Source organism: Ammospiza caudacuta, chromosome 10, assembly GCF_027887145.1.
Source record: "Ammospiza caudacuta isolate bAmmCau1 chromosome 10, bAmmCau1.pri, whole genome shotgun sequence".
NCBI lineage: Eukaryota > Metazoa > Chordata > Aves > Passeriformes > Passerellidae > Ammospiza > Ammospiza caudacuta.
In genome coordinates, this window is record NC_080602.1 from 12434960 (window position 1) to 12452388 (window position 17429).

General features: G+C 42.3%; 1 protein-coding gene across 1 annotated transcript in view; it reads left to right on the plus strand.

Annotated features, from left to right (window-relative positions):
* The window catches only part of ETFA (electron transfer flavoprotein subunit alpha), a 29440-nt gene that overhangs the window by 10499 nt on the left and 1512 nt on the right, over positions 1 to 17429 (plus strand). Inside the window, exons 6-10 of the mRNA XM_058811775.1 lie at positions 146 to 256; positions 1790 to 1891; positions 2687 to 2755; positions 3743 to 3825; positions 14532 to 14597. Of these exons, the coding sequence (XP_058667758.1) occupies positions 146 to 256; positions 1790 to 1891; positions 2687 to 2755; positions 3743 to 3825; positions 14532 to 14597 (431 nt within the window). The remainder of the gene's footprint in view (positions 1 to 145; positions 257 to 1789; positions 1892 to 2686; positions 2756 to 3742; positions 3826 to 14531; positions 14598 to 17429) is intronic.

The following is a 17429-nucleotide window of genomic DNA, read 5'->3' on the forward strand; positions in this document are numbered from 1 at the left end:
CTAAAACTGCATTTTTGGGAAGTACCTTGCTGGATGTTGCATATTCCAGTACAACTGCTAATGTGGTTTTGATATTAATTTTGGGTTTTTTTTAAAAGCACAATGTGTCTGATAATATTTAAATTTTTAATGTCCCTTTTTTTAGGAAATATTATTTGCACTGTGCAGTGTGATGAAGCAGTCAAAGTGTTTACTGTACGGGGAACTTCATTTGAGGCTGCACCAGCGAGTGGGGGCAGTGCCAGTGTAGAAAAGTGTGAGTATTGGTTCTGGGGTGCTGTTGTTTTGTTTAATAGAGTTAGTTTTGCTCACTGCCTGCTGATGTTTTGTAGAAGGATTTGTCAAAGCAAAGTGATTGTCATCATGTAAGCTTTATATTTCTAATTACAGGTGCTTGCACTTTTTTAGTGATGTCTGATAAGAGAAGATAGAGATTATGTGCACAGTTACTTCCTTTTCTTTGACCAGAAAGGGAGATGATCTGTGCTGAAATCCATGCTTGTTCCACTCGTTGCCTAAATGTCTGCCACTGCAGTCTTGAAACTAAGGAAGGACACAGCTGTTTGAATAACCAGATTGGTTTTCAAAACAAGACTGAGAAAAAATAGAAGTTTTGGTTTAATCATATTGCAATTGAGATAAGTCATTACATCATCAAGCTAAATTAGTGGCAGTTTAAATTGATTTGAGAATACAGAGTTTTAGATCAGTTTTAACTGTATCAGTTCAATTTACAATTTAATGAAGCCAGTGTAGCTCAGATAATTGAGAAATCCAGTCAAGAATGACAAAGTGGTTGAGGTTGGAAGGGATCTCTAGAGATCATCTAGTCCAGCCCCATGGAACAGGTTGCCCAGGACTGTGTCCAGTCAGGCTTTGAGAATGTCCACAGGTGGAGACTTCACAACTACTCTGGCTAACCTGTTCCATTTTTGTGACCTCTGCTGTTTTTCACTGTGGGCCTTAGTCCCTGCCTGTGACCCATCCTGTATTTCCTAACATCTGTGGTTGGCAGGAGTCAAATGTTCCTGAATGAGCGTGTTGCACTGTTGGTGTTGCCTGATTGACTTGTCTGCCTGTGATAGTGAGGCTCACACTTGTGCTGGGTTGGTATCAGTGTGGGGCACCTGTAGAGCAGAATTCCTTGTGCTGCAGTTTGTACTGTAGTTCCCTGAACACAGCAGAATCCCTCATGGTGCAGTTTGTACTGTAGTTCCCTGAACACAGCAGAATCCCTCATGGTGCAGTTTGTACTGTAGTTCCCTGAACACAGCAGAATCCCTCATGGTGCAGTTTGTACTGTAGTTCCCTGAACACAGCAGAATCCCTCATGGTGCAGTTTGTACTGTAGTTCCCTGAACACAGCAGAATCCCTCATGGTGCAGTTTGTACTGTAGTTCCCTGAACACAGCAGAATCCCTCATGGTGCAGTTTGTACTGTAGTTCCCTGAACACAGCAGAATCCCTCATGGTGCAGTTTGTACTGTAGTTCCCTGAACACAGCAGAATCCCTCATGGTGCAGTTGGTACTGTAGTTCCCTGAACATGACAGAATTCCTTGTGGTGCAGTTGGTACTGTAGTTCCCTGAACACAGCTGGTGAACGAGGCTCGTTCCTCAGTGCCAGCAGCAACTGCAAAAGCTCACAGCAGAATTGGTTCTAGAATGAACTCTGAATTGAGCTTGAGCTTAGGTTTCAGTTTGAAAACACAAGCTTGAGCTCAGGTTGCAGCTTGCAAACCCATGCTTTCTCCTTTTCCTTGTGGGGTTTGCTGCTGTGGTGGATGCAGTGACGCCCCCGCCGCCCGTGGGGATGTCGGAGTGGATTGAGCAGAAGCTGACGAAGAGCGACCGGCCGGAGCTCACCAGTGCCAAGGTGGTTGTGTCAGGGGGTGAGTGATCACAGAGAAACTGGCTGATGCTGCACTGCACTAATGGGACCTCTTGGTAAATCATGTCTGTAATGGGATATATTAGGAAAAAAAAAGAAATTATGATGTAATTCTCAAATATTCCATGGGAGCTACTGGGGAAGCACCCAACATGTATATTGTGTAAAGAGGTAATACATGAGTTTAGCATATGCTGGGAGGCTTTGTTAGAACATTTTCATATTTGATGAGCCTCTTTAAAATTTTAGCAATATCAATTGTTTTTTAGATGGAAATTTATCATGTTTTATCATGTTTCAAAATTACTGCTGATCATTTCAGTCAGTCTGAACATTATTATGTAATGACCTTAATGATTTAAAAACCTGTATTGATTGTATTCTGCTCCTTAGGTATCAAGTGATGGTCTGTGATTTTTACTATATACCTACAGCTAAAATGATGTCTTACTAATCCCACTACAGTGTTTTGTTCCTGAAGCCAGCAGAGGGAGCACAAATTAGTTTAAAAAATTCTGTTTCCCTGGTTTTGGAGAATGACCTTGATGGTGCTGTGTGCAGGAAGTAAACAAGACAGAGTGGTGTTGGTTTATACATATGAAATATTAATGGCAAAGAAAAAAGCTAAATGTCCAGATATTAAATACTGGTTAGTAATGTATCCAGAAATACCCTGTGCAGCCATAACTTTGAGTCTTTACAAACGCTAATACTCATACAGAAAGTTTACATAGGCAAAAAAAATTAAAGCACCATGTTCTTCTTTCTTGATCTTCTTTTGTTCTTAACTTTTAAGGGAGGGGCTTGAAGAGTGGTGAAAACTTTAAGTTGTTGTATGAACTTGCGGATCAGTTGAATGCTGCAGGTAAACTTGTTTTCCTCCTTATTTTTTTTAACCCTGTTTATTATATTTAAACAGGTCACATTAAAACCAGAATTCATCTTAAGTCTTTTATTTTCATGTCTCTATCAAATGGTTAAAATGCTCTTAGTTTAGTAATAGATAAAGTTTTGTCAATAATACTTAAATGCCTGTGTATGAAGCAAAATATTAACCTGTAATATTCCCTGTGCTTCTAAAATCTCCAGAACAGAAGCTTGCAAACAAAAAGTGAAGCAGTCTTAGCTCATTTTGAAGAGCTGATACTCTCTGCATACATCCTTTTCTAGTGCTTCTATACAGAATTCCACTCACATTGTTGTAGTTTGAGTGGCTCTGCCCTTTTGCTGTGCTTTTGTATTAACAGGAGAAAATCAACTATATACAATGTCTCAGTGAAGTTTTTTCTATAAAGGCTGGGGAAGAAGGAGAAACTGTGTGCTCTAATGTTTTAGTTCCATTAATTTCAGCATTCACATGATTGGCTTGTTTTTAAAGTGGTGTTTTTGCTAACTAAATGTCCATATGGCATTTCTGAGTTTACTATATTTTTTTTTACCATGCCTGATTTTTGAGGTTCACAGCAATACAAGTTAGCACATATGTTACATTCGGACTTGAAGGAACATTTTGGGAAGGCATTTATGGGAAAATCTTCTTTTGACAAAGGAACAAGAAAAAAAATCATGGAAATATGCCAGATTGAAATCCTTGGTTTAAATATATGGCCCTTTGGTGCCGGGAGTAGGGATTTCCTGTTGCTTATGAAGTGCATTAGCACTTAGTATTTGGAGGTTTTTAACTAGTGGTATAGAGAGGGATTACCGTAAGAGCTTTTAAGAGGGAAGTTTTTAAATATGTGCCCTTAAGAGTGTGGGACTCTTCAGTAAAATACATGGGCTTTTATGGTGATATAAATTTGGCTTGCAAGTATTTTAAAAGAAAACATTGAAAATATTTTCTTTCAACTAGTTGGAGCTTCCCGTGCAGCTGTTGATGCTGGCTTTGTTCCTAATGACTTGCAGGTCGGACAGACGGGCAAAATAGTAGCACCAGTAAGTATGGAAATATCTCTCATCCTAGGGCTGGGATAGTTTCTAGCCTGCATTTTCCTTCAGAGCAAGCACTTAGAGATGAGCTGAGTCTTAATTCCAGGCCTGACAGGAGCATCAGTGTGCCTGCTGTGATGCTGTCACTCGACGATGCGCTTACAAAATGACAGAAGCAAGCTTGGATGAAACCTCTGCTTTGGGTGAATGGGATGTGTTCTAACACAGCTTTGTCAGGGGTTTGCATGCTGCATTCTTTCATAGCTGCCTGAACCTTCCTTAGCTTCCTAGCAGCTGGCATTGATATGCTAAGAGATGTCATTACTGATGTAAACTCAAAATTACATCAATCCGTGGCTTGATCTCTTGCAATTGTGTGTTCTGGGTTTTTTCAGGTGATGATTATTAAAAAACTTTTAGTAACTGTCACTGAATTATTGCAGTACAGTCAAAGCAAAATTTTTGTGAGAAATGAAAGTGCAAGAAATTTAAGAGAGGAATAATCTGCAGATTGGCTGCTGTAGAGTGGAATACCAAGGACGTACTCTGAGCGGCTCAGTACTGGGCAATAACATGCTGCACATATTTTTCTGCTATTTCTGCATCCCTGTATCACAGGGAACTGATTTCTGTGTCTTTTTGTGTCTGTGTGGACCTTTCTGTCCCGAAGTCTGAGACTTCTTTTATTGTTCTTTATGACCTGAGGACATGCAAGGAAAGCTGCAGCCAGATGAGGCACATTTGAGTGTTTGTGAACAGGAAGGTACAATTGTAGCACATTTGAGTGTTTGTGAACAGGAAGGTACAATTGTAGCACATTTGAGTGTTTGTGAACAGGAAGGTACAATTGTAGCACATTTGAGTGTTTGTGAACAGGAAGGTACAATTGTAGCTCACCTGGTGGGGCAGAGCCCACATGAGATGTGATGGTCTGTCAGGGGTACCCTGAGCTCCTTTACTGGAGTAAAGGTTTTGCCTCTCAGTAAACAGCTCTTTGTGTATGACACAGAAGGCACCCAGGAGCAGCTTTTTACTTGTTAGTGCCTTAATGAGACCAGAAGGGCAGAGTGAGCTGAAACTTAGTAGGAAAACTCATCGTATTTCAATTGCTGCATTTACCAAATCATAACCATTTAAATAATACTAAAAAGCCATGCATGTTCAGAGCCTTGATAGCATCCTGAAATGTTTTGCCTTTGCCATTGCTGCAAATTTAAGCGAACCATGACCATTATTTTTCTAGTAATAAATCCAGCAGGATAGAGTAATACTTCGATGTCAAAGACAGGAAATTGTGATTCTGTCGTCAGCTCTGTCTGCTGGATTTTCTTGATTTTCATGGAACAAGATGTTCCATGCTTCTGATTTCTTCTGTCTTGAGTTGTGGATAGGGATGTTTGCTACTTTTTTTGAAGTCCTCATCAGAGGCCATCTGATGATGACCCTGTGGGCTTGAGTTGAGCTATTTCCAGACATGCTAATGTGTAAACCTGTAAATCTATGTGATAACCAACTGCTACTAAACACTCCTTCTGAGAAGTAGGCCTATTGATAAGACTAAGGTAATTCCAAAATCTTGAAAGCAGTGATATTAACCTCTGCTGTGTAAGGAAATTGGGAGGTTCTGTGGGTTACAAATGCAACCCCAACTCTGTCTGCTTACCAGGGTATAAGCTAAGTGTCATTTAAGTGTGTATTTTGAAAGGGCATGAGATGGGACTAACTATCCTTAGTTCTTCTCTACCTAAATATCCATTAATGAGGTGGAGAATATGAATTTGAAGACAGCTCAGCTCTGGTTTGTGTATTAAAGCTCAACAATGGACATTCTTTCCAGAGTCAAGGGCATATAAACAATTATGTTGAAACAAAAAAGGCTGGTTTTTGATGATGATACAATGCTGTATTTTGCCACAGATGGCACATAGCAACATGTGAGCGTAGTAAGAACATAAAGCCACATCATAGGATCACATCAGTGTTGTCATTGTCCTCTTCTAGAGGATTGTTAAATAGCCTTTAGTCAGGAGTAATGGATGAATGTTAAACTCTGGTGTCATAAATGATCTGAACTGACACACTTGTGTGGTGCTCTGTTTGTCTGCAGGCTGATGCATTTTTCTCTCATTTCACTTCTTAACAAGTGTTTGTTAAAAAGTGAGTTGTGCTGAGTACTGGAAATTACATGCCTCTTCTTTGAAATTTCAGATATTTAGTGTGAATCTTCAAATACATGCAAGGATAGCATTCAGTGCCTTAGAAATATAGAAAATATGGAATGTTAATTGTAATGGAAGTGCAAATTGAATTGATATTAAGTCCACAGAGTTGCTGACTAGAGATTTGAATTTTTCTGTGTGTTGGGTAGGCACCTTAAATGTGAAGCAGTTGAAAGCTGCAAATTTTTAATTTAACATTCCTAATTCTACTTCACCATCTTTTTGGTACTTCAGCTAGAAGTGGAAAATAGAGTTGACTTGAAGAGCTGAGCTCTTTTGGTCAGGTCAGGATGACACTGGCTATTTTAGCAGTTCTCAGAAGATGCTTTCTCCCTGTGTGAGCTGTGTATCGGTTCAGGGAGAGCTTGTGATATTCTGATACCCTGTCTGGGGAATTGCAAGGCAGGTTTGGACGCTGGGCAGGCAGCTGAGAGCTGAGTTTTGTGCTCAGTTCTGAGCTGACATGGTGTGTGCCCTCTGGGTGTGTGGGTTTTAAGCAGGGGAAGAGTCTTGGATCCAAGAAGCTCTGGAGTCTGAGGCACGCTTGTTCTCCTGTGCAGCTTCTGCTGGGAAAGTATCTCAGAGTGTGCTCTTGCACTCTATTAATAGCCTGCCCAGTCTCAGTGGAGGAGTGGAATGCATTGTTTTCCAGGACTCTGGAACTGGGTCAGTTTGAGACTGCAGAGGGACAAGGGTTAGTTCCAAGCTCAGCAAGAGGGGAGGTGCTTCTGCTGCTCTTTCTTTGTGCCTGCTGGGGTGGCTGTGCTCATCCCTGGGTGAGAACATATCACAACTGCCTGAGAGGGCTGCTTGTGCCTTCAGCTGTGCATCTGGGGAAGCAAGGGTGGTCTTGGTCATTGCTCCTTTGTAATTCTGTGACTGGCTTCAGTTTTTGAGAGTAGAGCCCAGACAGTGCCTCACAGAACCCAGGAACTCACAGGCACAGCAGCTTTGCAAATGGCTGAGGTGTCAGTACACAAACACTGCCACTCCAGGAGCAATGGAGTTCATTTCACTGAGGTGATGGGAGAATGCAGTTAATTAAAGAGCACAGATTTCACCTTGTATCTGTTTGAGCCCTGCTTCTACACAGCACATCTGCTCTTCCAAAGTAGCCTTGGACTGTTAAACTTCAAGGTTTTGTTCATGTTGGTGTTTATGCATATTGTTGGGTTTTGATTGGATCTTTGGCAATTTTTCTTTTGTACAGTTTTAGTCCAGCTGTTAAAATATTCAGTGTATTATTTTTGTTTCTGCTAGTACCTTTTTTTTAACCTCTTGCTTTCAGGTGATTGCAGTTCCTATTTGAACATTATGTCTTATGAAAGAGAAGGCTGATTTGTATTATTTGATGAGATGGAAGGAAATTTTTAGACATTAGTGGATATATTAAAATATAAAATGTTTTCTTCCTAATTAAAAAAAGCAATTTAGTATATTCCGTGTCTTTAATCAGTGACAGCCATTTTAGCATATTTTTTACAATTAGAAGCCAGTTTTTCCCACTATTTTTTATATGCAGAAAAATGAAATTTGATTCTCAGGTTTAGTACTGTATGTTATTTTCTGTTTAAGGAAAAAGCACTTGTAAGAATGTTAAAATTAGCTGGTTTTGGATAAAAATATCCTTCCTATTAGTGTTTACTACTAAATGCTAGTTAAGTATATCCAGTTAGAAAATATTAAATTTCTTACAGAAATCAAGCCTACCACCTCAGAGTAACTGCTAGTTTTAGATAAGAAATTTCAAATAGTCAGGGGTGTCACTTTCCACAGTAAAAATCTTCCCAGTGCTTTCACTCATGTTCATAAAGAAAGAAACAAGAACAAAACAGGTGTGGAGAAGAAAGAAAGAAAGTAAAAAGTGGGTTTTTTTCAGTTATTTAAAACTTGGAAATGGAACAAGAATGCTTCATTTATTAGTTCAGTATTAGCTTTTCTTACCCAAGGCGTAATTAGCAAGACACTTGTTGTGCAGCATCCATGATGCAGGTGGGGAATCATGCCCTGCAGTGCCCCTGCAGCTGTCCCTGAATGCCCAAACTGTTCCATGCTTTCCTAGGCTTTCCCTTGCAGCCTATTCTAATGAATTATATTCTTCCCTTGGGTTTTGAAGGAAGGTGGGCTTGTACTGGGATTATCTCACACTCAGCTTCTTGTCCCCAGAGAACAGCCAGAACCTCAGTGACACTGAGAGGTGCTTTTCTTGGCAAGTGTGTGTGTATTTTGTTATCCTCTGCCCTTGTGAAGGATCAGCTGCTGCCTGAAAGGTGTCCTTCTAATTTAATCTCTGCAGAGTTTAAATCTTCACTCTTCTAAAATTGGTGCTCTTTCAGGGTCTAACTCTAGAACTGCCTTAGTTTCTGCTGTAGGATTTCCTAGCTAGCAAAACTACTTTCTTTTTTAAATTTTATTTTTGTATTTTAAGGTGTTCAGTTGCTGCTGTCTTGTTACTTTCAACATTGGGTAGAAAACACTAATAGATGGCAAGAAACTGAGATGGAAAACTCAGGAAGGCCCAAGTTAGGAAATATGTGATGTAGCAATAATTGCCACTGGATGAAATGCTTGCGCTAGAATGTGGCATGATGCACAGAAGGTGGGTGCATGCACTGAGAAAGCTCCTGTGGGCAGGGTAGAGGGGAGCTCAGTGTGGGTGTGATGTGATGGCCAGGAGGAAACTGCTTGGCTTCATGGTGGAAGAGCTCTCTGGCTGTAAGAGATGGAAGGAACTTCACAAGGGAGGCAGTTTACAGCTGTCAGGAATTGACAGGAGTAATGAGAGGAAAAGAGGCATGTGAGAGCTGCAGCTTCAGGTGGGACACTGAGGAGTGAGATGTTGGTTCACTGGAAAGGCACCAAAGCTGTGTAAGAATGCTGGAATTCTTGTTCCATCCTTCTAGAAGAGGATGGGATCCTTTCTGAGCCTCTCTGTGCCCCCTTGAGCATCCCTTTCACTGTAGTGAGTTGCTTTTTAGCACTTAGTAGTCATCTTGCTTTGGGAGGAGCAGGTAGGGAGAGGCACAGTATCACATCATTGACATCATTCCTGTATTTTCTGTTTCTTTGTAATAAGTGAATGCTAACTGTCCTTGAGTGTTAATTCCTTCCCAGCATTTTCTTAGGGATCCTTTGCTTGTTCAGATTAGCTTATCTGCTGTTTCCCTTCACTCTCTTGTGAGGAAGCATAAGGAAAGTGAAACAAGGCATATTTTATTCTAGTATTTTTCTTTTTTTTGTTCTCTGGCCCTTACCTAAAATTACTAACAACAGAACAAACTAATTCGTTCCCTTGGCATCATGAGAATTGTCACTTCTCTTGTCTGGATTGTACTTTCTTAAAAAAATGTTCTACTCTTTGATAAGATCTTAATTTCTTCCTCATTTGTTGCACATACAAGGGAATATTGAGATAGCAAAGTTTCTCTCTTCAAAAGCATGGTACATCATTTCTGCTCTCTTCAGCTTTGTAGGAATGTGTTATTTGTCCATCAGGTTTGTGGGTGTTATTAACAGCCCAGCAGGTGCACTTTGCATGGTATAAATGGCTGGGGCTCTTAGGTAGGTGGCAGATGGGAATAGCATTGGGAAAACCAACTGTGCTTGGGAAATTGTTTTTGGAATATCTCCTCTGATAATTCTCTGTTGTTGAAAAGTAGCTTTATGGTGGCAAACTTTAGAGAGCTGTTTGTATGCAGCTGGGACTGAATTTACAGACTGTCTTTCTCTGACTTGCTAAAAAGCTAAGGATTGACAACCCCTTTCATCCTGCATTATCCAGTGTAGCTTTTAACTCCAAGAAAACTATGTTCACAAATTGATGCTCTGCTCCTTTGGGGTTGGTGCAGAAACATTAAATTGTACTAAAATATTCATATGTGAGTGCATTTAGCTGAAAGCAATTGATGTGCTTTTCCCTGGAGAGAGAGGGAAAAAAATGCTGTATGGCCCTGCACTCCAGCAGACACCCTAGCCATGCTTAAGAGTAATTACACAGCTTGGCTGATCAAAGGTTCTTAAAGTGAAAAAGAAGCTGCAGTTGGGCTCTGGTTTAGTGATGTGTGCTTCCTGCATGGACTGCCTTCAGCTGCACGTCCTGTGTGAGGTACAGTGTAGCAGGCATGAACTACTGTCAAGCCAGAAAATATTTTATTGGCCAAATAGCTTGTAATTGGAAGGAATCTCTTGTACAAAGCCATTTTGATCACAAAGATTTCTTTCTAATTTCATTGTCCTTTCACTCTTGCAAAGAAAATAAAATATCTGAGCTGCCTTTAAAAACAGTGTGTATGCCAGAGGGGTTTATTAAAATGGCCTGTTTAAAAGCATGCCATTGGTAGGATGATAAATTGGTGTGTGTTGGAGGTTTTCAGCATAATTCAAAAATTGTCATAAAAATCAATGGCAGTTGACAACATGCTTGCAAAGGAGCTACCTCAGCTTATGGGCACCTGTGGCTGCCCTGTGGGCTCTCACAGCACCATTCAGGGGCTCTGGAGTTGAAATAAAAACTGTTCTTGTAGTTCTCTTAAGCAAATGTCCCTTACCTGCCCCAAGGCAGCCTAAGGCATATTTAAATATTCTCATAAGTATAAATGAAATAGTATCATATGCCACAAATTATTCTATAAATAATTGCAAGACTCTGTATGCACAGGAAAATAACTGCATTGGTATTTTGGTAATTGCAGTCATCCACATGCAGCACTCCTGTGCATTTGTCCAAACAGCAAGTAACTGGCTGTATGGATTTGGGGCCAGGTGTGCAGATTGGTGCATGTGAAATCTGCCAGTGAATAAATTGGCTATGTCTGAGGCAGAAATAGAGTTTAGGAAATAGCCAAGGAGGATTTTTTTTTCATTTTAATGATTAGCATGTAATGACTCTAAGACATACTACAGCGATTTCTGTTGGAAAAATATAAGTCTAGGTGAATACTTTAACTAGCAACTGAGAAAGTGGATTTTTGATTTGGAATCTTGACTTTGAATAGGATCAGTTTGGGAGTTGGAGTTGTGGGGGTTTTAGGGTGGTTGTGATGCAAGTCTGTGGTTATAAACTTGGAGGTCTGGGTGAGGGTCCTGCCTGGCACCAGCACTGTGCAGGACGTGTGGCAGGGCAGATAAAGCCCCTTGGCCACTGGGCTGGCAGAGACACCTTGGGCTGCTGCTGTGCCCTTGGGAGAAGCCTCGTGGGTGCTTCCCATCTCCTGATGTACTGAGCCCTCCCAGCAGCACATCTGGAGTGTTTGGTACCTGCCCATGGTGCCTCCCTGTGCTCTGCTCTGCAGAGTCCTGCCTGTTTGGTGCATTCAGTGTCCTGTGCACTGTGTTCCCTCCATCTGCTCTTCCTTGCCACCAGCTCTCTTCTCTGGTGTCCTTTCCCTGTGCTGATGTCTGCCAGCAACTTCATAAAAATATTTGTGGCATGGCTGTGATGTTTGTACAGTATTTCCTGTGTGAAATGAAGTTCCTGAGAGCCAAGGCAATTTTCTAAGCTGATGTCATGTCCATATACCACCAAAACGTTTACTTCCTTGACTTCAGTTGCTTTTGGCACTTCATGTGTTCAGAGTGCTGTGAAGCCTTTGCTCTGGAATATGTGTGTGCTGTTTTGCTGCCTGTTCTCGTGTGGTACAGTGCTGGCAGCAGCCCTTCAGTGGAAATCTGCCTGTGCCCAGCTCTAGGGAGTTGAGAAATGCTGCTCCATGGCCTGGACTTTGCTCTAAGTGCCTCTAACTGGGGGCTGTGCCTGGCAGCAGTAATTAGAGCAACTTCCAGGGTTCCAAAAAGCGGGAACTTGACGTTGGTGTAAAGCCGTATCTGGCCCATGAGAGGTGTGACCCAGCCTTGGGTTCATCTGCTCTGTGCCTTGCTGGGTGTCCTGCCCAGAGGAGCTCCTTGCAGAGCCTGTCCTGTGCTGCCCTGTGTGTGCTGCTGAAACTGCATTACAGTGAAGGGCTTTTAGCATGGCAGAGCCCTGGGGTACCCTCTGCAAGTGACCCTGCCCTGGGGTACCCTGCTCCTTTCTGCTTCCCTTTCTCACCGGGGAACTTTGACACAGCAATGACAGGACTCAGCAAAAGGCCTGACAGAAGTTACTGATTTCAGGGAAAGCATCACCACAAGGTTGTTACTCTGAAAAGAAATAAAGATTTGAATTTCTCAATGCTTTATGTCATCTCTGGATGACCAGCTGAATTCTCCTCAGGACAGCAGTGAACAATCCTGAAGCTTTATCATTTAGACATTGTGGGTCCTTTGGGTCCCTCCTACTGAACTGCAGAATAGATTAAGATTTAAGCAGTCCTGTCCCTTTGACAGCACAGAAGTGTTGCTAAGAACCTGCTGTCCTGTGTGCTCTCTGTGAAAACATTGCTGAGGTGATCTCCTGTCAGGGTTGGAGCTGCCTGGCAGCACCACTTGTCTGAACCAGGGAGCCCAGAGCACATAACCTGCAAGGCCATGGCCTAGATGCATAATAAGTGCTTTTAGACAAGCCTGGTGATTTACAAATGTCCTTTTAATGAAACATCCTTGTCTTTCCTAGATATTTTAATAGAATATATTCATCGGCATCTGGCTCCTGGTTAGCTGGATTCTTTCCAAAGATTGAACTTCACAATGTTAAGCAGACTGATAAGAGTATCTGGTAGTCTGGATGACTGGCACTTAATGAATTGCTCTAAAAAAAAAATCAAATTACAGTAATGTGTCTTTAAAAAGAGCTTGTATTAAAGACAGCATGATGTTAGAATAATTTCTCCTGTAACATCTGTTCTTTTATTTGGTATAATTAAAATATTGCATTCTTACCATAAGTTCTAATGTGGACATATTAGGTTACATTGCAGCTGTGGTTAAAATGGATTGACCTCCAATAGTAATCCACTTGGTAAAAGCCTGCTGAGGCCAAGGAGTTTCTGAGTGTGTTCACCAGCTGTGTGGTTTTGTGGAAGGACATGGACTGGATTCCATGATTCAAAGGAAGCCTTTTTGATAGGAAATACTTTATTTCTGCTTTATTCCCCCTCCCTTATTTCTGCTTTATTCCCCCTCCCCTTCAGTTTTTACACTAGAGAGTTTTTAAAAAAAATACAGAAGAACTTCATAAATTTCATTTATCTATTCCTATTTAAAAAACCATTGTGAGCAGAATCTGTGGTTGGAGAAACAAAATAAAGCATTTTTTCTTTAATTGCTGTAATGTCTTTGAGCCCTGTATGGCAGAAGCCTCTGTGGGTCTGTGTGTGAACACCTTGGTTTGCCACTCCTGTGCAGCTCTGAGCATGTCCCACAGCTGGGCTTGGCTCTGCCATGCTAAAAGCCATTTAACTGTAAGGCAGTTGGAGCTGCACAGTGCTAAGATTGGTTTTGATCCTCTTACCCTCCCTGTGGCCCCCCAATATTATTTATTGAGTTAAATCAGATTTATATTTTCTTAGATAAGGAATACCCTTGGTATTTTTAAAAGAGAAATTATGTTAGTATTTGGGGCTGTGTCTTTTCTAAGCACGTGTGACGTACCACTTTTTGACTGCTTTTGGTAGGTGAGCCCCTAACTAAATTTAGGTGTTAATTTTCTGTTATTGAATGAGTTGGTGAAAAGTACTTAGTTTTCTTCTGTAATATTAGTTAGCTGAAGAGTCCAGCTCTGACTGGAAGAACTGCCAGGGCCCTGAAATACCCTTGGTTTTGGGTGGATGATGGAATGGATGGGTTTGGGTGGGTGACAGAATGGATGACTTCCAGCCCAAGGAGAGGTAATAGTTTTCAGCTGTGAATGAAACAGCTGACACAGATTTATTTACCTATAAATTGCAATCTCTTTTGACTGTAAGGCTCTTTGGAGATAAAAGTGGAAGCCCCAAAGTGCAGGGGTGTTGGTGTAGCTGGTGTGCCTTGTGTACCCATCCTGTGTGGGAGTGGGCAGTGGGTGGGGAAGGGAGGCTTTGGGAGGGCTGGGTGAGGAACACAAAGTGCAGGTAGGCATGGACAGGGCACCAGCCCTCTGGGGTTCCTCAGAGGTTCATCCTGCTCTAAAGGGAATCTTTCAAAGGCCTCACACCTCGTTTCACCTTTGAGCATTCTGTCTGAGGTAAAGGCTCTGAGGGGCTTTGAAGAGCCCTGCTTTGCTCTTCAGGCAGCTGCATTACCCATCTGTAGGTTCTCTTCCCTAATATTTGCACTGGGAATCTCCAGGGTGGTGGAGAACATGGATTGCCCTGGTCTTTAGCTGAGCATGGTGGATGTTTTTGATGCAGACTTTGTTTATTTTTTTTCCCTAATCTATCTGTGCTCCTTTGGGATTCTCCTTTTGCAGTCACATTGCATGCCCAGGTGGGGAAGGGAACCAACCATCAGCTGCCTTTAGTACTGGAAACTACTGTAATGTAAAAACTGCTGCATGTAATTGATTTGATTAAGGTTTGTGAGAACTTAGTGAGACTGTGGTATGGAGCTGAAATATGTCTGTCTCTTGTTTTTTCTCAGGAACTTTACATTGCTGTGGGAATATCTGGAGCAATCCAACACTTGGCTGGAATGAAAGACAGCAAGGTATGTGAAGGTGGATGTACTAGAAGAGATTTTTGAGGAGGGAAGTGAGCTGACTCCCTTGCTTTTACATCAGTGCTTTAGATGGTTTTGGTATTCCTGCTGCTTTAAAACACTCTTTGACAAAATGCTACTGTGGCAAAACATCTCGTGCAGCAGCAAAACCTTTGCACTACAACCCACAGTGATCAGTGGAAGCAGCTAATTGACTTTGTTTAAAAAAACTCACCCAAAGCACAAATGCCTGAATTCTATACAATAGTTCCATTTGCCTTAATTCCAGACTATGACATATTAATTCATGCATAACAATGCACAATTTGAATTATGAACTTACTATTCCATAAAGTAAAAGATGTCTCTGACATTCCTGCATTTAGCCATTCAAATGGAAACCTGCAATAAAATGGCAGTAAAACTTTAAAAGGTTTAACTCATTAGCTGCCAGAGCAAATAATCCAAAATTGGAATTGCCAGTTTGGCCCACAGTGCAGTGTTTGAAAAGAGGAGCAGAGTTACCTGATTGATACTATCAAATGGCAGACATCAAAAACTGGAGGTCCTGCCTCCCTCAGTAATTTTTTAGAAAGGCTATGTGTTTTTTTTTTTTTCTATTTTCAGAGAATGACCTTAACCAAGCCACAGTTTTGAATAGTTTATAAAGCTAAGGAAGAGGGTTTCAAAACTTTTCAGGTAGTTTTTTGTATTTAACCAGCAACAGACCAGTGAGTTTGTGACTGGTAATTGTCCTCAAAACCAGCCTGTGTGGAAGGATGATCTCTGCTTTCTTACCATTTTTATTTCTCATGTATTATATAAATATTCTGGGGGGGGAAATGATAAGCTTTCTAAAAGCAGGGACATGAGTGGTGTTAGCATTAGCTGACGCAGTGGAGAAAAACCAACCAAAATTCAAGATGTTAAGGGTGTGTGATGGGCAGAGGTGAAGGTGTCTCTTGAGAAGTGGGAATTGTGGCAGGGTATTCCCAAGGGCTCTGGTGAACAGCACTGCCACAGCTTCTGCCATATTCCTGCTTGCAGTGCAGCAGAGGGAGAGTCCAGGCACAGCACTGGACACACAGCACAGCTGCCACGGCCACCTGGGCTCCTGTGACACTGCTGGGCCACAGGTGGCTTTGTCTGGAGCTTTGTCTGGAGCTTTGTTTGCAGCAGTTCAGGCTCCAGCTGTGCCCCTGGCTGAGTGAGGACACGGGCAGGTGGGCTGAGCAGCAGCCCCTGCCTGTTGGAAGCTGCATAGACTTGATGTGACCCTCTGTGTTCATCTGCTACCTTAGCCCAGTTCAGACTGCCAGCAGCACTGGGAACCTCTGACTTGAAAATCCAGAATTTCCTTTGTTACAACAACACTGAGCAGTGATATTCACCTGTACTGTAACAGCAAAACCTCTGCTTTTAGGGCTTTTCCAAAGGTGTGTTTGATATTTTGAGGTATTCTGCTATAACAAATAATGACAGATGAAATTTGTTGATATGAGATGCTTATTTAACCCTTCAACTTCTCCCATATCTGAGCTTTTTAGCGTAAGCTAATGTGTCTGTTGTAAAATTCAGATTCAGTTACTGGTATTTGGAATGTGTTCTGTCTTCCTTTCAGCTAGACATTTAGGTGGGGTAGTTATGGAGAAGATCCAGTTTTCCCAAACAAAGAATTCTACAGCCAAGGGAGCTCTCTGGAGCGTCCCCTGTCTTCCCTCAGCACTCTGAATTATCTGGCATTGTGAACTTGCACACTTCAGGATATGTTTTCCAAAGCAGTCAGATGCTTTCTACCAAGTGAGATGTATAATTTATTTGTTCTTTTACAGCAAGGTAGAAAATGCAGCTTTTGAGGAGACGTGAAGAATTGTTGCTTTCCTTATTTCTAATTCCCTCGTGAGAGTTTCCCTATCTTTTCTTACTCAGAGATTTAACTCACAAAGTTCTGTTGTGAGCAGGGTGGTGCTTTTGCTGCTCACCTGAGTTAGCAATCAGGTAGGGACCCAAATCTTACTGAAGTTACTTCAGCTAGAGGAGGCAGAGGAAGGACTAAGCTGCCAAACCGAAACTTCAGACAGTTTTGCAAGCAATTTGTTAATGATTTTTGTGGTAAGGACAGAGCTGGCAGCCCCTGTGGTGCTGGCCTTGGCTGGGCTTCAGCATCAGCCCCTGTGGATGGTTCTGCAAGGAATGGCAGGGCCTCAGAAGGGTCAGAGAAAGGCTTTTCTCAGGGATCACAGCCTGGATTTGCTCCCTGCACTGCAGCTTGTCTGGGAGCCTTGCATTTGCAAAGAGGGGTAACTACAGTAAAACTGTAAAGGAGGAGAGCTCTGGGGAGAAGATTTCAAGGGCAGCATTGCTGCAGCACTTGCACGTCCTTGGCCAGAGGGCAGGGCAGTGCTCTGGGCACTGCCCACTTGCATTTGTGGTGGGGTCCTCTGCAGGGACTCTCAGGGGACAAATGGCCAAGAAATGACATTGCTGGGGGCCTAAAACCACAGGGTTTGTAAACGTTTCTCTTTGAGTTAGTGCCGCTAGGCCCCTGCTTCCCATGCCAATAATTCTGTTGGATTTTCAGTGGAGGGAGTAGAACAGAGCAGGGAGTTGTGGTTCCCTGGGTGTGACAGTCAGGGCCTCAGCTGCCTGTGGGGTCACAGCTGTCCCCAGCCATTGTCCCTCTGGCACTGCCCCAGTCTGTGCTCCAGGCCCCTGCTTGGTGCAAGGCTCCTTCTGGGAGCTGCTGCCTTTGCTTCAGGGTTCCTTTCCCTTACTCTGCAGAGTGCTCCCAGCCTGTTGCAGGTTTTGATGGGGACACCCAGCCATGCTGATCTTGCTGGG